The sequence below is a fragment of the Durio zibethinus genome, chromosome 2 (assembly GCF_047325235.1).
Source record: "Durio zibethinus cultivar Kanyao isolate XHJ-2024 chromosome 2, ASM4732523v1, whole genome shotgun sequence".
NCBI lineage: Eukaryota > Viridiplantae > Streptophyta > Magnoliopsida > Malvales > Malvaceae > Durio > Durio zibethinus.
The window spans coordinates 32,441,593-32,463,784 of NC_143163.1; the positions used below are offsets into that span (position 1 = coordinate 32,441,593).

The 22,192-nt window shown below is 29.0% G+C and overlaps 2 protein-coding genes across 6 annotated transcripts; both read left to right on the forward strand.

The window, feature by feature from the left end:
• The first annotated feature begins 9,759 nt into the window (after positions 1-9,759).
• CAF2 (RNA-binding CRS1 / YhbY (CRM) domain-containing protein) lies at positions 9,760-16,210 on the forward strand. Its single transcript, XM_022920389.2, has 6 exons — positions 9,760-10,573; positions 10,649-10,776; positions 12,506-12,731; positions 12,860-12,987; positions 14,544-14,688; positions 15,520-16,210. The coding sequence occupies exons 1-6, from the start codon at positions 9,928-9,930 to the stop codon at positions 15,936-15,938; spliced, it is 1,692 nt and encodes a 563-aa protein (XP_022776124.2). The 5' UTR covers positions 9,760-9,927; the 3' UTR covers positions 15,939-16,210.
• A 736-nt stretch (positions 16,211-16,946) lies between these two features.
• LOC111317888 (uncharacterized) lies at positions 16,947-21,835 on the forward strand. 5 transcript variants are annotated; one of them, XM_022920392.2, is made up of 9 exons: positions 16,947-17,139; positions 17,754-18,105; positions 18,722-18,755; positions 18,887-19,114; positions 19,625-19,714; positions 20,526-20,591; positions 20,702-20,793; positions 20,916-20,963; positions 21,563-21,835. In XM_022920392.2, exons 2-9 carry the CDS (start codon positions 17,783-17,785, stop codon positions 21,678-21,680), a joined length of 999 nt encoding a protein of 332 aa, XP_022776127.2. In that variant the 5' UTR covers positions 16,947-17,139; positions 17,754-17,782; the 3' UTR covers positions 21,681-21,835. The 5 variants fall into 5 exon arrangements, with proteins under 5 accessions (XP_022776127.2, XP_022776128.2, XP_022776129.2 ...); XM_022920393.2 differs by having other exon boundaries at positions 16,963-17,238; XM_022920394.2 differs by having other exon boundaries at positions 16,990-17,139; positions 17,751-18,105.
• Positions 21,836-22,192: the final 357 nt, after the last annotated feature.

Here is a 22,192-nt window from a genome sequence, read left to right on the forward strand (position 1 = left end):
AAAATTTTGATTAAATCTTTTATAGTTTATTACTAAGGTCATAATCAAGTCTAAATTTGATTATTGGGAATGCTTTTGAAACACCATTATTCTCTAAATAAATGGAATGAAAATATTCATGAAACTTTTCATGAAGTAACTATTCTATTTCATCCCTAATTGAATATTTAATCTGATTAAAAATCATAAATATCTAAGAGATAAACAAGTTGATTTAATTGAAAATCACAAATATCTACAAGATCGTTTATCTCTTCAAATGAGTATTCTATTTCATCAAATTCAAAAATTCTAATTCCTTCCAATCTCTTAAAATCAAGCTATTTAAAATAAGATTTTGAAATATTTGAAATCTTTTGACCTTGTTGGTCAATCAATCAATTAGCAAGGCTTGTCATATTTTTTCAAAAACTACTTTACTACCTTAAAATTGATATTTTCAAACTTCATTTATGAGATTATATATGTCATGAGGTAATCATAGGCTATAAAAGTGTTTAATTATTTAGGGAAAATTTTGTTGTGAGTTGAACAAATTTTTTGTTTTTTGAATAGTCCCAAAGTATGACATAAGAGTCTATTGATTTAGATCTTAAGAAAATAGAATAAACTGATAGGGTTTCATTACTTGTAAAGGAAACCATGGCATCTCCATATATGGTTAAAGGTGAAAAAAAATATCCTAGGTTAGGATATGGTTATAAGGGTTGGAATTGAGATTGAAATTGTAATCCTTGGTTAAAATAAGCAAGTTGATTAGAAGAACCTTATTTGGGTTGTTTCTTCTTTATTGTGGTCCATTCTTCATTTTGCTCGAAAGGTTTTTTAATGTTATCCGTATGGCCTACTTAAAAAATTAGCAAAAACATTATTAGTTCCCTTAATATATTCAATAAAAAAATTATACTAACATAAAAAATATACAATCTAATTCTTCTAGGATTATTTTTTAATTTATTATTTTTTTTAAAAAGTCTTTTACGACTTGATTATCTATTCTAATGATAAATTTTTCAGGTGCTAAAAAATATGAAATCTATTTACTGCATTTTTTGTTGGTAGTAACTCCTTTTCAAATATTATCTAATTTAATTCATTTGGTTTAAATTTTTCTGAATTATAACCACAAATAAATTCGTGATAATGTACCTTACATTTAAATACACATCCTTGATGTTGATTTAAGGCATCTGTTTCAAGAATAAGTAATTCTTTAGGTTTAGGAAGATATACTTTAGGTAACTTTAAGATATGATTTTATTTGCTTAACAATTTTAGAATTGTTTTTTGTCTATGAAAAAGTTATATCTTTTTTCAACTTATCTTGTAAAATGTTTATGTTTTTAGACAAGTTTTTATAAATTGTCTGCCATAATTTAAAAAACCTAAAAAACTTTAAAACTATATTTTATCTTCCAATTATTCTAGATATTGTTTAATTTTTACTATTATATAATCTTGTAAGGTAAGGTCTTTTAAAGATAAGTTTAATCCTAAGAATCCTATATTTGTTTATGCAATCTCTATCTTTTTGGGGCTTAATGTTATACCATGTTTTATAAATTCTTAAGCTATTAAATTTAGGTGTTTTCTATCTTCTTGTAATGTATTTGAAAACATAAGAATGTCATCTATTTAAACTACACAAAAATCTTTATACTTTCCAAAAATTGCATCCATCTATTTTTGAAAGATTTGTGGAGCATTGCAAAGTCCAAATGGCATGACTTTCCATTGATAATGGCCTTTTGGCACATGAATGCTATTAATGATTTTTACTCTTCAGTTAGCATTATTTGCCAAACTCCTAACTGGCAATCAAATTTACAAAAATATTTAACATTTTTTGCTAAGTTAATTAATACATCTTTTCATGGAATAAAATATATGTCAAAGACTAAATTTTGATTAAGCCTTTTATAGTTAATTACTATTCTAGGCTTTCCTCTTTTTTGTTTATCATGGTTTCTTACCATAAATGTTGGGCTAGAGTGTGGACTATTATTGGGTCTATAAGTCCTTTTTTTAAAAGTTTAGTAATCCATATATCAAATACATTTATATCTTGTTTGGTATAGATCATTGGTTTGACTCTAATTACTTTATTAGAATCCAAAATCTAAAGTATGACATAAAAGTTCATTGATTTTTAATCCTTAGAAAATGGAGTAAACTAATAGGGTTTCATTACTTGTTGTAAAGGAATCTATAGCATTTCCACATATGGTTGAGGGTGGAAAAAATATCCTAGGTTAGGATATGGTTTTAAGGGTAGGAATGGTGACTGGAATTGTAATCCTTGGTTAGAATAAATAAGTGGATTAGAAGAACCTTATTTGAGTTGCTTTTTCTTTATTGTGATCCATTCTCCACTTTGTTCGAAAGGTTTTTTACCTCTATCCATGGGGCTTGTTTAAAAAATTAGCTAGAACATTATTAGTTCCTTTAATATATTCAATAGAAAAATTGAATTGACATAAAAAAAAATTATACAATCTAATTCTTTTAGGATTATTATCTAATTTTTTATTTTCTAAAAAGTCTTTTATAGCCTTATTATCTATTCTAATAACAAATTTTTAGGTGTTAAGCAAATATGAAATTTAGTTATCGCATTTTTTTTGGCTTATCTCCTTTTCAAATATTATATAATTTAATTCATTTGGTTTAAATTTTCTTGAATTATAGCAACAAATTAGTTTGTGATTGTATATCTTGGATTTAAGTACACATCCCTAATGTTGATACGAGGCATTTGTTTTAAGAATAAGTAATTTGCCAGGTTTAGGAAAAAAATACCTTAGGTTAAGTCAATATCAAGATGTAATTTGAAAAGGGATAAATTTAAGCTTTTTTATTTTATTAATTAATTAAAATTAATTAAAGTTGGCCTAAATTCCTTTTATTATCAACATTGTTTTTGTTTAAGCCTAATGTCAAGATGCAATTAAAAAATTGGCAAATTTAAGTTATTTTATTTTATTATTAATTAATTAAAATTAATGCATTAAGAGATTGTAAAGTAAAGAAATCAATAACTAAAAAATGATTGCTTAAAATTTTTTTTATGATGAAAATTTCACAAAAAACTTTAATTATCTATATTTTTAGTATTACTACTATTGTAATATTATTTAATTTAAGATATTTTAAAAAAATCAATCCTTACAAAGCTAAGGTAATTTCTAGTATCTTATTAAAAACGTTCTTTTATTACTCATATAATTTATACTATCTTATTAAAAAATGATATCTCAATGTTTAATTTTTCATATAAATAAAAGAACTCGTAATTTAAAAATAAGATATTGATCATGCATCTATGGTTTTACCAATTACTACTAGAGTGTGAAATTTTCATTTTCTAACGCACTAGATGGTTTATTTTTTTAGAAAGATCCTACAACAGTCTAACTAAGATGATTAAAAGGTTTTTACATCGATAACTCCAACAAGAGCTGGAATAATGTAAACACCAAATTCGGCACTTTATTTGGACTTAGACTATCCAAGCTTACTTAATCTAAACCCACAGTTGAACCTGAGGCTATTAAACCCACGTTTGGACCTGAGGCTAAGTTATCTTCTTAAATCAAGACTGTTTCTCGTGCTAAGGGCTTGTATGGATTTGAGATGACAAAATTGCCCTTGATCTAATCAGATTATTGTGAAATTTGGACTTTCAGCACACTATAATTAGGATTAACTTAGAACAATATCAATCATGAGTTTTTGGTTTGATCGACATAACTATGTGTCGATGAACCAGGATTGAGCCTCGACCAACAGCTTTAGTCATCGTTCAAGTGAGGAGTGTGGAAAGAAATTCAAAATTCCCTCTCTTTTCCCTTTGATTTTGGACATTGCTTTACGGTTCCATTGATTGATTGCATTTTATTACATATGGTAATTCGTGTTATCATATTATATTTTATGTCAAACACGATTTTAACATGACATGAATAATTATGTTACGAACATGATATAAATACATGAATAATATAAATAATTTAAATACGAATACGACATGTTTATTATATATATTACATATAACATGACATGATTAATATATTTAAAATTAATTTTTACTCAAATAATATGACACGATACGATTAACACAATATGATTAGCACGATTATATACGAATAATACAATTAGACATGATTAATTCGTTTATTTAAACAAAAAATATCATTTAAATTAGCATTTAAATAAATAATTCTTTTAAAATTAAATATTTATAATATATTTAAATATTAAAATAATATGATAAATATAATTATTAATTTATTTTTTAAATAAATTAAACTAATTTTAAAAATTTTTTATGATATGAATAATACTGTATCTTAAGCATGTCATTATTATTTGACACAACTATGACATGAATAATATCATGTCTTAATCATGTCATCATGTTTAAGACATGACACATAATTAAATTAAACCTATACATAATTTTTTTTATATTATGTTATCATGTTGTATTTAAAATTGTCAAATCTATTGTCGATCATTCAATCTATTAAACCTTGTTGAAAATTTTTTTTTAAATATAATAATGTTAAATCATATTAAGTTATTTAATAACTTAAAGTAATGTTCTATGGTAAAAAAAGATTAATTCTAGGCTTTAAGATTCAATATAACAAAGCTTATTATAGGAACAGTCAACAGCTATATATTAATCTTAAGGAGCAATCAATTGCTTATGCTAAAACGGCGGACTATTATGTATTCCAAAAGGTATCAAGGTTTCGGTATGAAATTCAATAAAGGAACAGTCCAGTGCCTACTTTAGGTAACCAACTACTATAGTTAAAGTCGATTACTCTATTAATTGTATAAGTTTTGAGTATTTTAGAATTGAGGGAAGTCGACTATCCTGCTTCATGGAATGTTATGGGAACAGAAAATACAAAGAGACAGTTGATTGCCTTTAGTCAAATTATGCTAGAGGTCCATGTGGTTTGCTAAAATTTGAAATTTAGTTTTTATAATATAATTCATATAAATTTAATCCTTATATTATTTGAATTTGATAATCTCAAACAAATCATTAATTCCGTCAAATTTTTATGATAAAATATTAATGTGGCAATTGACTTAATGATATGGGTATTAGTTTTACTAACATGACATTAACTTTATTAACGTAACATTGATTTTTTTTGTATGATAACTTAGATATATAAAATCAATTATCAAATTATGAAAATGGTTCTTATACTTTCATAAAATTTGAATTTTAATCATTCTAGTATAATTCATAAAAATTCTCTTCATTGTACAAGTCGAATTTAATAATATTGTTTTAATTACCAATAAAAATCATATTTTTTGAATTTTTAAAAAATTATATTTTATTTTTTTAAAAATTAAAATTTCAAAAATTTTTATACATTTTGCTATGTAAAAATCATATTTAAAAAAAATTAATATTTTGATTTTTTAGAAATTTTCTAAATTTTTAAAAATACTAAATTTATTTTTTCCAATATTTTAAAATTTTTTTAAAAATTTAATTTTTTTGAATGTTTTTGTATTTTTTTTTCTAATTTTAATATTTTTATTTAATCACAATATTTAATTTTATTATTTTTAATTTTTGAAATTCTTTTAAAATTTTCTTTATTTTTAAATTTTTATGTTTTTAAGTAATTTTTATATTTTTTATTTTTTAAAAAGATTTTATAAATATTAAAAATTTTCTGCATGTTTTTTATATTATTCAAATAAAGAATAAATCGAAATTAGAAGTTGTTTGTGCTTCATCATTGCTCTGTTTTAGCTCAAACTTTTATGTCATTCTAACGCAAATATATCAAAACAGAACAAATTTTAAAAATTTGTGTCTTTTTTATAATTTATTTATTTTTTATTTAAATATTAAAAAACAGAACATTTTTAAAAAAATTAAAATTATAAAAAATTATAAAAAAATTAAAAACAAAAATAAATTATTTTTATTAAATTAAAATGTTAAATTTTGAAAAAATATATAAAAATTTTCAAAAAGAATTTATTTCAAAAATGTAATATATTAAAAAAATATATTTAATATTTTAAAAAATTAAGAAATTTTCTAAAAAATTTGAAGATTTAGAAAATTTAAAAATATGATTTTTTAAAATTAAAATATTTTAAAATATTTAATTTAATATTTTAAAAAGTTCTAATTTTTTTTTGAAATTTTGAAATATTATTTTTAAAAAAATTAAATTTTGATTTTTTTTAAAAACTTAAAATATATGATTTTTATTAGTAATTGGACAAATATTATTAAATTCAATTGTACGAGAAAGAAATTTTTATGAATTATACTATAAGAATTAAATTTCAAATTTCATATGAATATAAGAATCATTTATATAACTTAACAACTAATTTTATCTATTAAAATGGTCACGTAAGCAAACTCAATACCACGTTAACAAAATTAATACTCATATCATCAAATCAATGGTCATATTATTAAGTTAATTGCTATATCAATATTTTTAACAATAAAAACTGTCTGTGATTGAACAAAAATTATCAAATCAAAATAGTATGAGAACTAAATTTATATGAATTACAATACATAGACTAAATTCTAAATTTTTATAAAATATAGGGACCTCTAGCATAATTTAATCACTGCCTTATAAGAGAAGTTAGTTGCTTTAGTGGAAAAGTCGAAATTTTTTGAAACATGAAAAATGATTTCTATTGGAATAAAAAGAGTGAACATTCAAATGAATTAATTTGTAATTAATGATTTACAAATGTATCTTTCTAATTAAAAGAAGTAATCTTTAATTAAAACAACATAATCAAAGAGTCACAATTTTATGATTTAATTTCTACAAATAATTATTGTGTGAGTTCATTTGGTATGGTTCAAGTATGTTCAAAATACGATAACTCTTTCTTTTCTCTCATTCTTCCAAAGTAGAGGGCTTGGTTTTTGGCATTGTTTTGCTTTAGAAAACTTTGTTACAAATAAGATATTTTTTCTCTCGTTGAAGAGTTTTTAATGTTTTGAACTCATTAGTGCAATGTGAATTAGATAAGGCTTTATTGTATCTTGAAAGTATTTTGATATATCTTTTTTGCATATGATTATTGATAAGGACAAAATAAATATTTTTAAAAAATAATTTTATTTGCAATATGTCTTGAAGCTATTTCTATATTACTTGGATGACTCCATCTTTATTTCATCCCCAAGGTACAAAAGTGAAGACTACAAAAAGAGTTCAAGACATCTTTAAGCATTAGTTTGTTTGTTTTCATAGCCTTGCAAACAACAAACCTGGCACACATTGTCGATTAACATTGGTATATGTCGATCAAACATGGCTCAAACGGATCAATCTACACTCCCCCTGTTGATTGATGAGTTCTTTGGTCCAAGGTGGATTGTCTATCGACACTCATGTGTTTTAATTTCCTTATTATCTAATTATTTTTGCATTTATTCGATCGTTATCTTCATTTTTTTTTTTATAATTCTCAGCTTTATTTCTTGATAAATTTTTGAAATTTTAAATTAATTTGAACCGTTTGTCAGCTTTAATTCAATTGTTCATTCTATTTCACTTCAACTATAAAATTACTTTAGTTCATTTACAAAACACACCAGCACATTTTAAAAACTTCACACTTTCTCTATTGTGATAAAAGAGAATGAAGATTTTATTCTATTACTGTTTCTTTTTCATTTTTCAGGTTACATAATATTGTCATAATCAGACATGAAGTTTCTTAACGTTCTCAAATTTTTCTTTTTAATGTGATCTTATTTTATTTTATTTTATTTTTGTTTATTTCTTATGTTTTTTAAAATTTTGTTTGCTTTTTATTTTTAATTTTTATTCCAATAAAATATAATGGGAATAGATTGTTTTTCAAAAGAAAATTTACAAAATGTAAAAAGTTATTTTATGTTTTATATATTATATATATTTACATATATATATTATTTAAATACTTTTATAAAAAAAATCAAATGATTTAAGTACTTTTATAAAAAAAATAAAAATTAGCCGTGTAAAACAAAGATAAAAAGAATCACAAACAGTAAAATAAAAACATAATTATAATATATTAAATATTACAAAATAATATTTATAATATTTCATGTGTGAACTAATTTTTTATTTTTATTAAAAATAATTATAAATATATAAAAAAACAAAAAGAATTGAGGAATAACAGCCGACTCTGACTTACCGGGGGCCAATGCCTAGAAAATAACAAAATCACCATCGCCAACCGTTTATATATATTTTTTCAACCAATTAGATTTTGTTATAAAATGTACTAGAATCAGTCACCCAACAAAGTGGTAGACTAATTATTTTAATATAAAAATAATAAATAAAATAAAAATATTAAAATTAAAAATAAATATAGTATTGATATGTGGCGATTATTTTTTTTATTTTTATATTATATTATGATTATTGTGTTTTATTAATTATGATTATTGTACTTTTCATATTATAAATTTTTTTTATAAAAATATTTAAAACAAAAGAAAGAAAAAAAAGAAAAGTAACTTAATTTTTATTTTTTTGTTTTTATATAATTTTGTATTTATATTTATCATTGTTATTGTACTTTTATTATTTTTTTATTATAAATAATAAATGATAAAAACTCAAAATTTATAAAAACTCAAATCCAATAACTTATTAAAATTTTTTTATCAATCAATAGTTATTTATCAAATAAAAAGTAATTTAGTAGCTCAAATTTGAATTAAACTTCAATTTAAAGTTATCCTCACTTGGGATAACTTTTATAATATGTTATTAATTAGTTCATGTGCAAAAGAAATAATAATTCCTTCACAACTCTATCTAAAAATGATACTAATTAATCTTATATTATCTTAAAAAGATTTTATCTAAATGGTTTAATTAAATTTTATTATTTAAAATATTGAAAAGTTTAAAGATTTTTTCTAATATTTTGATAGAACTTTAAGAAAATTTTTTCATTTCAAAAGTATTCAAAAAATTTATTCATTTTTTTGAAAAAGGTCTGTTATCAGATTAATTTGAAATTTTATAAAAAAATTATTTTTATTTTATCAACCTTTATTTTTACAAAATATTTTATTAAAAACAAAATATTAAAAAAAATTCCAAAAGCTTTCAAACACTTTGTGGAAAGAATTAAGACAATTCATCACCTATGAATTTCAAGCATCACTTACAATTTTTTTTTAATTTCATCATTAAAAAATTTCATTTATTTATGTTTTTTAAATTTATATGATACAAATAAATAATATAATATATACTTATATATTAAAATTATCTCCAATTATTAAAAAATTTACTAATTTATTTGTCGAACACATATATATATTTTTTTAATGTTGTCAAATGATTAAAACATATTCTTAATAAAAAATTTTAAGTATGTATGTAAATAAAAAATAAACAAATAAACAAGCAAATCAAAACATAAAAATAAAAAATAAATATAACAAAAATAAAATAAAAAAGAAAAAACAAAATAAAAATAAAAATAAAAATTGATTTGCTTAATTAACTTTAATATATTATCTTAATTAACCCTCTACTATTTTTTATGTTTTAACTTAAGTGTCTTTGAATTTGATAAATCTCATATTTTTGGGATAACTTTATTATACTGGCGTAGATATTGATTTATGAAATTGTATATTAGTAAAAATTTTCGCAAAAAAAGAAAAAAACACGGCGCTGACTTAAATCGCCACGTAAAACACAGTCGTTTACTAGGTTCGAAGAAAAATATCATACAATCTATCTCCTGGCGCGTTCACTCTCAGTCACCTTCCTTCCTCAATTCTGAAACCGAAGAAGTGGAAGGAATTATCAATTATCCACTCCACTTTCTTGAATAGGAAATTGAAACAAACCAATCCAAATTCTACATTTTTTTTCAATGCCAATTCTAGCCTCACTCCCAGGCCTCAACCTCTTCTCCTCCCTTCCATCAAACCCACCCCCAAACGACGCCACTTCAACCACTCCTCCCCCCTCCCCTCCCATCCCCATTCCCAAATACCCTCCCCCTCACAGACGAAACCCCCAACCTAATCTTCCCCCTTCCAACCCCGCCCTTTCCCTCCATCACCGCCGCTCCAACTACCGCAAGCCTGTCAAAAAGGGAGTCATCTCATCAGACGGTGATCGATGCGTCGTCATCGGCGAAAATGGCTTATCCTATCAGCTCCCCGGCGCTCCTTTTGAATTCCAGTTCAGTTACTCCGAGACGCCCAAGGCCGAGCCCATAGCTATTCGAGAGCCAGCTTTTTTGCCGTTCGCGCCGCCAACGATGCCGAGGCCCTGGACAGGGAAGGCTCCGTTGAAAAAGTCAAAGAAGAAGATTCCACTTTTCGATTCGTTTAACCCTCCGCCCCCCGATAAAAAAGGCGTGAAATACGTGGAAATGCCAGGGCCGTTTCCCTTTGGGAAATACCCAAGGGAAGGGAAAACGAGAGAGGAAATATTGGGGGAGCCGTTGAAGAAATGGGAGATTAAGATGCTTGTTAAACCTCTATTATCTGATAATCGTCAGGTTAATCTCGGTGAGTTTTTAATTTTAGATTTGTTGTTCTGATTTGGGGATTAATATTTAATTAATTAGGATTTTGTGCTCTTAGGGCGGGATGGATTGACGCATAATATGTTGGATTTGATACACACGCATTGGAAACGGCGTCGTGTTTGCAAAATTAAATGCAAAGGAGTTCCCACCGTGGACATGGATAATGTTTGCCGTCATATTGAGGTATTCTCTTTTTTTTTTTTTTTATTTAAATCTTTTGAATTTTCATGTTCATGCGGAACTATGTTTCCTTATTTTTTTTTGTTAGCAATGTAGCCTTGTCTTTGGTTTTTGTCTTACCATTGATAATTATGGGTTTATACATAGGGTTAATATGTAAAATGGCCTCTGTAGTATTCATCTTCTATAGTTTGGTACCTAATACTCCAACTTTCATTCCATCAAGTACTTGGATACCTTGCATTGTTACCATCGGCTAAGTGGCTGATGTGGCTTGAATATCCAATAAAATCATACTAGTTGTCATAAATATTCATTATCATTACATGGCATCAGAAAAAAAATTAAAAAAAAAAATTCTCTTTTTTTTTTTAAATAATAAAAAATCGAAAAAATAAAAAAGATGATGTGGAAAATGGATGATGCACGATAACTGGATATTTTTGCCATATGTCATGATTTTATTGCATATCTTTGGTTTTTGTCTTACCATTGATAATTATGGGTTTATACTTAGGTATATGTAAATGCCTACTGTTCATCTTTTTATCAATTTGTTATCTAAAAATATGAAATTCTCACTTTGGTACTCCATCTTTAATTCCATCAAATACTTCGATACCTTGCATTGTTACCATCAGTTAAGTGGCTGATGTGGCATGAATAATCAATAAAATCATACCACTTGTCATAAATATTCAATTATCATCACATCACATCAGAAAAAAAAATTTAAAAAATAAAAAAATAAAAAAGATGATGTGGCGATGACTTGATATTTATACCATATATTATGATTTTATTGGGTATTAATGCCACGTAAACAACCTGACTAACGGTATTAGTCTGGAGTACTAAAGTGTTTAATGAAATGAAAGTTTGGGTTATAAGTAAAAGTTTTATTTTTTTTAGGTATCAAATTGACAAAAAATAAATAAAAATTTTACATTTTTAGATATCAAATTGACAAAAAATGTGTAGTACATGGGCGATTTTTATATTTAAGCCTTATATGTATTGTTGTCTTACTATTGATATTAATGATGGGAACTACGCATTTTCCTACTTTCCATCTTGGGGTTGTTGGAGGAAAATTTTCTTCTGTGATTCCTCACGTGTCTCATGTCTGGTGGTCTCTTTGCATAATCTACGTGGACAATTTTAGTGTGGTATTTTGGTGATAATGTTTAAACATTATCAAATAGTAATAAGTTAGTAAAAGTCTTTTATTCTTCAATGTCAAATCATTTCCTTTTTGGTTGTGATTCAGATGAAGATATTATTTCTTGCATACTTGTTTAGAAATATTAGTTGTGTAAAGTGTAAGACTGCTTGTGAATTGGTTTGAAAGTTGAATTTATCTCTTTTTCTGTGATTTAAGAGGATGCACTCCTCACTCTCTCTCCTTGTGAATGTAGATAAAAGATATTTTGATTGATTTGGGTTGTGAAAGGAGAAACATGTTCTGGTAACCAGTTGAAATGTTTATTGTTTTTTTGTTTTCTTTTGGTATCCATTTCAACAAACAAAGTTCTGCTGGAAGTAAGTTGGCATTCAATGTTAAGAGATGTTTATATATGACCATAGCTTTTAAGTGCAATATTTATTTAACCTTTTCTTGCTTTTTTTTTTTTAATATCTAAGGCTTTTGTATTTTGAATGGACATGTCTTACTCAGGTAAATAGACAAATCTCTTATGTCCTTCTCTCTTAAGTTTATTTTTAATTTCAGGAAAAAACTGGGGGAAAAATAATTCATAGAGTTGGTGGTGTTGTTTATCTTTTCCGGGGTCGAAACTACAACTATCGAACTCGTCCACAGTACCCAGTGATGCTTTGGAAACCAGCTACTCCAGTCTATCCAAAACTTATCCAAGAAGCTCCAGAAGGATTGACTAAAGTTGAAGCAGATCAGCTGCGGAAGAAAGGGAAATCTCTTCTTCCCATATGTAAACTAGGTAAATCAACCATTACTTATTCATGGGTAGCATTGCTTGAGTGTTTTCATTACTTGATTTTTGGAGAGATTTTACTAATATGCAGTTGCCTGTTTCAGAAGTACTAATTATCTTTGTTCATGTTGCAGCAAAAAATGGTGTGTATGCTTCCCTAGTCAAAGATGTTAGAGATGCTTTTGAAGGAAGTCCTTTGGTGAAGATCGACTGCAAAGGGATGCATGCAAGTGACTACAAGAAGATAGGTGCTAAGCTCAAGGTTTGTAACATTCCTTTGCTACTGCTGGGGCTTTATAATTTATATTGATTTTAATGCCTATCTTGGTTTCAAATTGTTGGGGACTTGATCAAATTCATTAACCAAAAACCAAGGCAATACCAAAATTTGAAGAATGACTAGTCTGGCACTGCTAGTTTAACATCGGTTTCATGCAAAAGTGTCCCATAGCAAGGATCTTAAGTTGGTTCCTAGGAGGTTTGAGCTTGTGATAAAAGACTATATCTAATAATAATGCTAGCGGAGGAACTTATAAAATAAAAATATAGATTTATATTTAGTACTTGTTTGAAATTTTTTTTAAAGCTAAAATAGTAAAAAAATTAAACCCTTATCAATCTATTGTAACAAATTGAGCCCTTAAAGTATTATTTTTGTTCAATTGAGTCCTTATTTGGATGGAAATTGTTAAAATTAGTTATCTTTGCCATGCCCAACATCTACATGGCATGTATGTGGCAAAAAAATGCACTGTAGGTGTTGATATGGCATGCTATGTTGGCGAATGCTATTTGCCATGAAAGTGCCACCGCAGCATGAATTTTCATATTTTGCAATATGTACACTGATTTGGCGAAGATGATGACCAAATAGATGCTAATGTGGTGGAAAATACCTAATTTTAGTAGTTTTCACCTTTAATTAAGCAAAAATAATACTTTAGGCACTCAGTTGTGTACGATAGAAGGATAGAGGCTTATATAGGAAATATGGGAAAGTACAAGGGCTTTCTTAGTATTTTAGCTAATATTCGAACTTACTTATGTTCTTTATTCAAGTCTAGTATTAAAAGTTGAATTTCTTGTTTGTCATGGGCTCTTTCTATGCTTATTATTAAGATATCATCTTTGAAGGCGATTTGTATTGGTTCTGAATTGGTCAAGAATGCAGGTTGGAGCTAGATATAAAATTTTGTGGTTTCTTTATCAACTTGCCTGAATAAGGAGCTACTTGATATAGTTTTCAATTGGTATAGATCCAGAGATTCATTAGAAACTTGAGGGATGGGCTCTCTTACAATGCTCAGTTTCCCCACACTTTTCCTCCCTTGCAGAATAGTTTAATGTCTGATTTCAGTGATGAATAAATTTCTTCTTGTAATGTCTTGATTGACTCTTCTGAGGGGATTCCTTAAGTGATGCAATTTAGTTTATTTTACATATCTTTTGTTTTAAGGCTGAAAGCCTTTGAACTGAAAGTTTGCTTAAAAGGTTTGAGATTCAAGGCACTAAGGACTTGAGATTTATTTTCTATTGGTTGAGTTTTACTGATTATATGCGCCTATGAGCCAAGCTACTGTTAGTGAAGCCGTCCAAGAGTCTTTAGATCAGGTGACACCAATTTTCAGAGCCTTCAAAAACAGATGTTTCCCTTGCATCTGGTGCTTACTTGAACACAAAATGTACTGACAAGATAGGAATCCAGAATAATATCTGTTAAAATATGTTTTGTTGGTCATTCTACTAGTTTCTCTATGAGTTGCTTTAATAATTGTCTAGTCTCTTTGTCCTCTAACCTTTCTTCTTCTTATTTTTCAGGAATTGGTTCCTTGTGTTCTATTATCTTTTGATGATGAACAAATTTTGATGTGGAGGGGACAGGATTGGAAATCCATGTACGGGGAAGCTCCACCAGCTTTACTTCCTGCTAAAGCTGACATTTCAAGTGGTGTAGATGATTCAGGTATGCATTACAGAGAGTAATAGGGTACATTTTATTGTTTTTCTTTCAAAAGCATAATTTAGGCTGCACAGTGTGGTAATCAAAACTTTCAATGTTTGGTCCAATAAATTGTCATACAATCTAATGGAATTTTGTGATTGTGGCTTCTATACAATGCTGAGGTGACATGGTAAGTTTACATGTAGTGCCTATCACAAACAGTGTCATGGAACGGTAAATCTACAGTTTGTAAGGAGAATTACAATGCTTCTGGCAAAAAAAAAAAAAAAATCGCAATGCCCATCATTTCAAGCTGTTTTATAATTTATGTATTTCCAAGAAATTCAAGGAAGTTTCTGTTGGCCATTAGGAGCTAGGGAGGCATAACTCTAGTGGCATTAAAGTTAAGTAGAAAGTTAATTTGGACAAGACCAGGCAGCTTGTTTGTAATGTGGGTAAAAGCTGAAAAGTACAAGTGTACGATCCAGTATTTAGGAAAAGCTGCAATGGTCCATATTAGATGTGGCAAGAGCAGCAGTTTCCTAGCAAGTGGATTCTCTACTGTCCTTGCTAATGCTGACAATTTAATTTCTTTTCCCTTTTTTTCCCTTAATTATCTTCTTTTCAAAATTTTGAGATTGATGTAGATATAGTTATGTTTTACCATGTGGAGAAGATTGATAATAGTATTGCATTGACTATGGTGGTTGCATTTTGTGGCCACCTCCTTTATTAGGTTTCCTTGATAACTTGCTTTATTGTTATGTTACATGGTGTGTTGCATCTTTGAATTTTTATTTTTTTGAACAATGCGTTTTTGAATTTTAATGAGGTTTGTTTGATGTATTGCAGCCAAGTCTTCTGATGGTAGTAGTACACCTGATGCCAAAAAGGTTATATCTAGCCCAAAAATGATGTCCCTCTGGAAGCGTGCAATCGAGTCAAACAAGGCATTGTTGTTGGATGAGATTGCTCTTGGGCCCGATGCTCTTATGGAGAAGGTGGAGGAATTTGAAGGCACGTCTCTGGCCACAGAGCATTCCTGTGAAGCAGTAGTCTTGTCCAGCGAAGATGGTTCTGGTAGTTCCATGGCAGAGTTGGAAGATGGTTCGTCCAATTTAGGGGGTGAAAATGATAATTATAGCGATGATGACATCATTAATGATGAAGATTATGATGTTGACTCATTCGAGGAGGTGGATTCGTCTATCCCGCTGGGGTCATTACCTGTTGACAGGATAGCAGAAAGGCTCCGAAGGGATTCCAAATGAAGGACAAGGGAAAGATCATTACACTATTTTTAAGCTCATTATGCTGAGCTCCAATTTCTGTAGTTATCTATTGAATTTGTTTTCACCATCAAAAAGCTGGGTAGAATGGGATGTATGATTATACATGTCTCTAAATAGCAACGGAAATGTCTGTGTCATATTCTTCATCTGCTCTCAAGCTTTTCCTATTGTACAGCTGTAGATTTAAATGTATATATATGTGCAACTGGGTCCTTCAATTTCTAATGAATCGTAATTTATTGCCTGAAGCATATATATATATATATGTCGAAAACTAAATATTTAATTTTATCATGTTTTTCCACATGAGAAAAAAATGTTGGCTTCTCTTTATCACTATTTTTTATTTTTTTTTCTTAAACATAGAGGGTAAATCCATTTTAGATTTGACAATGAAATAAAAAATAAAAAATTGATATGATTTAAAATTGATAAATTTAATAAAATAAAAATATATTTTATATTTGATATATTAAAATATTATGATATAATAATTTTATATTATATATATTTAATATAAAATAGACATAATATAAATATACAAATTATATATATAACTTATATATATATTTTAATTTTAAAAGAGACAACCTTACAATAGGAGGAAGAAAAGTTGGGATTAAACGTCTCTTCTTAAAGCTTGCCGGTCATCAAACCAAGCAGCTGAAAACATATATAACTTATATTGGACTTTTATGTACGATCCCCTCTACTAAATACTAATAATAGTTCTGTTGGAAGAAGTAAAATTTTCTACGTATTGCTCTTGTGGTTGGGAGTTGGCTAGTAGGGTAACGTGTCAGGGTTTTAGTGATCTTTGTAGCGGACAAGAAGTCCAGCTGTTCACTTTTTGTCCTCAATTTCCCTAACCAAAACTTGATTGCTTTTTTCCTTCTAGAAATTACCTCATTTCCCCCAATCCCTCCAACCAAATCCATGCCATTTTCTTTTCTAAATAAATAAAAAAAAGCATTTAAAAATACATCCAACGAACTAATAAACAAAAGGCATAGGCCATCCTTTAAAAATTGAAGAAATCAGAGTCAAGGACAATAAGCTTCCCTGCCCTCTACCCTCAAGACAAAGGTAAACTACGACACAAAGAAGAAGCAAAGCATATTCCATTTTCAACGTGGAGTCAGCTGTTCAATAAAATCCTCACCATTCTTATTCGTTGACAGTAAGCTCCTTAAAACCCATCTTTCTTTATCATAGATATCGACCCTTCTCTCTTCCATTGTTAATGTGATCATAGCTTTATGGGAACAACCCATCTAAAGTAAGGAATCTCTGTTTTCTTTTTTCATTCTAAATTTATGTTTAGTCATGTTGTTTATTTTTCTAGTATTCCTTCCTCTGCGTTTGCTTCCCTCCGTTCCCTTCAAAATTCTGTAACATTAGCCTGAATTTTGATCATATATAATATATATGTGACTGACTTTGAGGATTCCGGTTCCAAATTTTCTATTTTTGTTTTCCGTTTATGATTAAATGGAAGAAGTGTTCTAGCAATCAAATAGTATACCCATTTTTTTTTTCAAAGAAAAAGAGTTTCTTTGTTTTTTTTTTCTTCTCATAAAGATTATTCTTTTGGCAGCGGAAGATTATTACTTTTCTTTCTGCTGTTTGATTTTCAATTTTTATTTGATTTTAAGAGTAACTCTTTTTGAATTATTTGGGTAGAGACACATTCATTGGTCGTCCCAACTCCAAACATTGTGCATAGGAATATTAATAAAGAAATTATGATAACCAGTGGAGCGAGTAGGAGTAATTTCTTGAGTTTCTTAGCAGGATCCACAACACATACTTGGCAGCCCGTCATGACTGCCGATACTGCCACCATAAGTTACTGGTTCAACTGGAGGTTCTCACTCTGTGCGCTATTCATCTTAACCTGTATGGTTTTGGCAGCAATTATAATTTGGAAATTTGAAGGCCGGAAAAAATCAGAACATCAGGAGAGAGAAAATTACAGGGAGACTCCAGGGCTTTTATATGAGGATGAAGCTTGGAATACATGTCTCAAAAGCATTCACCCTGCTTGGCTGCTTAGTTTTAGAGTGTTTGCTTTCATCATGCTTTTGGCATTGCTTATGGCCAATGTTGTGATTGATGGAGGTGGCATATTTTACTTTTATACTCAGTGAGTGATATATCTCTACAGCTTTCCTATTCTTTTACTTCATACATACATATATTGCAATAGAAAGTAAACTTGGTTATATTGGAGATGATCATATTTACTTGAATAATGAATTTGAGCAGCACTTCTACAACATGATGATGGTGCATTATAATGTTCCAGCTTTACATATTCTGCATTGATTCTAGTTTTACCATTGTGGATGTGCCAGATGACATTTTTCTAAAAATGATCCCTCTTAATTAATTTTCTTTCTGGAATAGGTTTGTTCCAAAAGCCATTGTGGTTTGAGCATGCTTAAAATAGCTAACAATATAGTGCCCTATATAATCAGTAAGCGTGGATTCAACCTTTGCATAATAATGCTATATTATCTATTTTTGTAAAAACAGTTCTCCTTGTAGAGGTCGAAGCAGCTTTTAATTATTTGAACTGTTTGATTGAATTAAGGTTTCAAGTTTCCTAAATATAAGAAAGAGTCAGAGTAAAAAATAGTTTAATGTGATTTATAAGTAATCAGGATGCTGTCACTAGACCAGCTTTCCTTTTGATCTTTATTGTTGCTAAATGTTTGGTTTGTATTTTGTTATAACATGTTTGTTTTGTTCCTGAACAGGTGGACATTTACTTTGGTCACAATCTACTTTGGGGTATGTTTCTTGTACCATTTTTGTCCTTTCTATTTGTTCTTTGTTCTTTTTGAATTATGGTGCTCCCTCAGTTTCAGATTACTAGGATATCCCTTTCCATAGCTTGTTGATATTCTCAATAATAATTGTAGTTTGGATCTGCAATGTCCATATATGGATGTCGAAAACACTGGGGAAAAGTTGCTGGTGATAGGGCTGATTGTGTAAGTTTAGATTCTGAGCAAGGCACCTACATACCCCCCACTCTTGGAGAAACTGCAGATGTATCCCACCAGTCTAAACATTTTGATGCCAATGCAGCACCTTATCATCCTCCCAGAGCAGGTGCATGGACTTATGCCTTTCAAATTATTTATCAGGTAAGTTTCCTCCTTTAATCAGCTTCCTCATTTGTGCAAAATTCAACTTCTAGATTTTTACTTATCTGAACCCTCGTTTCCCTTTTGTCTTCCACTGGTAGCCATAACTATTGTATTTAATGTGCTTCTGTTTCTTTAGCAAAATCTTGGATTTAACTAGTACAGCATATCTTGAAGAAAGAATGCTCACCAAAATTGCTGGAAGAGAAGGTCTTGTGAACTCTGTTCAAGGGAAGATCAAGTAGTTATTATATAGTGAAGTGAAAGAAGTGTGATCAAAAGCCTAGATGTATAGATTGAGTTATTGTGATGGGCCTAATGATTATGTTTCCCTGGTCGTGGAGAGTTTAAAAATTCTGGGTGAATTGGCTGTATGATTTTTGTGTTTCCTTGAATATTGCTCTTCTGCGATTCTAGTGCTATCTGCTGTGATTATATCCTAATTATTGAGATCACATTTTAACTGCCATTCACCTGATATTTTGTTCTTTTCTTGGTGTCTCCCAATAGATTTGCGCAGGTGCAGTAATGCTCACTGATTCAGTATTTTGGCTTATTCTTTTTCCATTCCTAACATCCGAAGATTTTGGTCTGAATTTTGTAAGTATGAGGCTAGAAACTTTAGTTGCCTGAGATTTATCTGCTTCTTTTAATTGGAACAGTTGTTGCTGTGCATGTGATGAAGCCCCTTCACTCTATTGGCTGAATTATAACATGTTTCAAAATAAAAGGAGAGATCTTATGTAAGCTTATTGGGTATACAGAGGTAGAGCAAGTTGACAAGGTTTTATCTATCTTATTTTATTTTAAGTTGATAAATAATTTGAAACACAAATTGGCTTAGCAGTCCATTCAATTTTGAACTTGACCATTGTGCCTAAATATCTGCAACACACTGCAATGTGAACTTGGGAAGGTGATCAAAAAGTTTTGTGGCTAGTGCTGTTAACTTCTTTACTTCTCTAATTCATTAATTCTTTCATTCTTCATCTTGTGCATGCATATGCGCATAGTGGGCCAGATAACCTACAATGAAACCACAAAACCTCTTACTGTGACCTTTATTTGTGTTTTCAATATGAGGACTGAACTCCATGAAAGTTTGTTGACTGTCTAGAAGCCTTCCGAGAGTGTAACTTCTAAATTTTGTCAAAATATTTGGTTACATGTCATTAGATTCCTTCACTTATAAGCAAATATCATCACATGACATGTAGTAAATGTACAATTTTGAAAGTGTCTCAATCTGTTGGTTTTACTGTTAAGTAACTTGGGTTATAAAAGATGGAAAGTCTTTGCTGTGTTTTCACCTGTTGCTGTTTAGCTTTTCAAGTAAGAAGAGTGGAATTGCTCTTCTGTTATTTATATGACATCTTTTATCCGGGATTTATGTCCACACTTTCAACTGCAGCTGATTGTCTCTCTGCACTCAGTCAATGCTGTTTTCCTCTTTGGTGACACAATTTTGAATTGCATGGTAAGTATTCCTTTTTAAAAAAAAAAAAAAAGTAGCCCCAGTGGTATTTCATTTCCATTTTCCAGTATATTCTGATCAATTGAAAAGCTAATTCTACCTTTTCCTTGCAGCGGTTCCCTTTGTTTCGAATTGCGTATTTTGTTTTATGGACGGGCACATTTGTTGTTTTCCAATGGATCATTCATGCTTGTGTTAACCTTTGGTAAAGTTATATTTTAATTTTACAGTTTTATTTACTAGTTCAAATATTTTATTTTACTCTTTTTCCTCTCTCTCTCTTTGTGAAAGGCTTAAACTAATATTTTGGCACCTATCTCTTTGCAGGTGGCCATATCCATTTCTTGACTTGTCATCTTCATATGCTCCCTTATGGTACATATTTGAACTTTTATTAAATATCATTTCGGTTATATTTTGGTACAAAGCATACATACATTTAGAGCTTTTTTCTTTTATGTATTTAAATCTTAAGAAACCAATTGAAGTGGAAATTCTTTGATTGGCTGAATTTTACTTACATTTAGAAATTGGGGTTCTTGATATTGCAGAAAGATTTGTTAGGCATCAGTTTGTTTCTAAAATTGTTATGCTCTTAGGAGTCACGGTTCCAGTGACAATTTGGGTGCCAACCCTCCCATCACACTGGCCTGAGCTCCCAAACGGGGCATTACTGAAAGGCTTCATTTGAGGGGGATGTAGCTTTTGTCATCCTAAAAGTTATTGCAGTTACCAATTTGTTGCTAAAATATGTCTGTAGAGAAGTAGTGACCTTATCCTAAAGCAAATGCAACGTTTAGTTCCTTGTGCTGTTTATATCTGTAGAGGGTGTTGGAAAGATGGCAACGCCTGTATGTTTATTTGTTTTGCTATTAAATGTAGGCAACTTGTGGTGATTGTCTCAGTACTGAAGTTAACTCACTAGTTCCTGCCAACGTGCTCACCATCTCTGTTTCCATCTTGGACTAAAACAGGTACTTGGGAGTAGGACTGATGCACATCCCATGCTATGGCTTCTTTGCTTTAATTATTAAAATCAAGGACTTTTCTTTGTCAAGGTCATTCCCCGAGTCGTTTCGGAAAAGGGTGTAAAAAGAAAAAGAAGAGATTGTTGATGTTGAAATTGAAGGTAATGCAAGATATAGGGAGATCTCGGATTCATGGTGGGTGGTTATATCAATATGTGATTGAGTTTGTATGGCAACTATTGTCCACATGGTAAATGCAGAAGATTTTTAATTCAAATATCCAAGGTTGTACGACTTGCATACTATACATAGAAACTTCGTTGCCAAAACACAAAATAAGCTTATCTACTTTTTAAAATATATCATGAGTCTCGATTTTTTTTTTTGTTACCATTAATTGAATCTTTAATCTCATATTTATAATCAATAGTCTTGTTTGGTTAAAAAATTTTATCATCATTAAATTCCTTTGTCAACTAGTTTAGAATTTTCGTGTCGCATATGAAATTAATAGTCACGTGGCATTTTTTTGGACATGTGTCATAAAAGGTGGCCATTTTCGACACATGTAATAATTTTTTATAAAATTTTAACACGTCTAAAACAATGTCACGGGGTAATATTTGTTCCACGTCA

What these genes read in the sequence shown, in the direction of transcription:
- CAF2 (XM_022920389.2), top strand. Translation starts at nt 9,928, where the DNA reads ATGCCAATTCTAGCCTCACTCCCAGGCCTCAACCTCTTCTCCTCCCTT. An exon ending in TAATCGTCAGGTTAATCTCG is followed by an intron (nt 10,574 to 10,648) that starts GTGAGTTTTTAA and finishes TTGTGCTCTTAG; the next exon opens with GGCGGGATGGATTGACGCAT. An exon ending in AAGTGGTGTAGATGATTCAG is followed by an intron (nt 14,689 to 15,519) that starts GTATGCATTACA and finishes GATGTATTGCAG; the next exon opens with CCAAGTCTTCTGATGGTAGT.
- LOC111317888 (XM_022920390.2), top strand. Translation starts at nt 17,705, where the DNA reads ATGATAACCAGTGGAGCGAGTAGGAGTAATTTCTTGAGTTTCTTAGCA. An exon ending in ATATTTTACTTTTATACTCA is followed by an intron (nt 18,106 to 18,721) that starts GTGAGTGATATA and finishes GTTCCTGAACAG; the next exon opens with GTGGACATTTACTTTGGTCA. An exon ending in CATGCTTGTGTTAACCTTTG is followed by an intron (nt 20,794 to 20,915) that starts GTAAAGTTATAT and finishes ATCTCTTTGCAG; the next exon opens with GTGGCCATATCCATTTCTTG.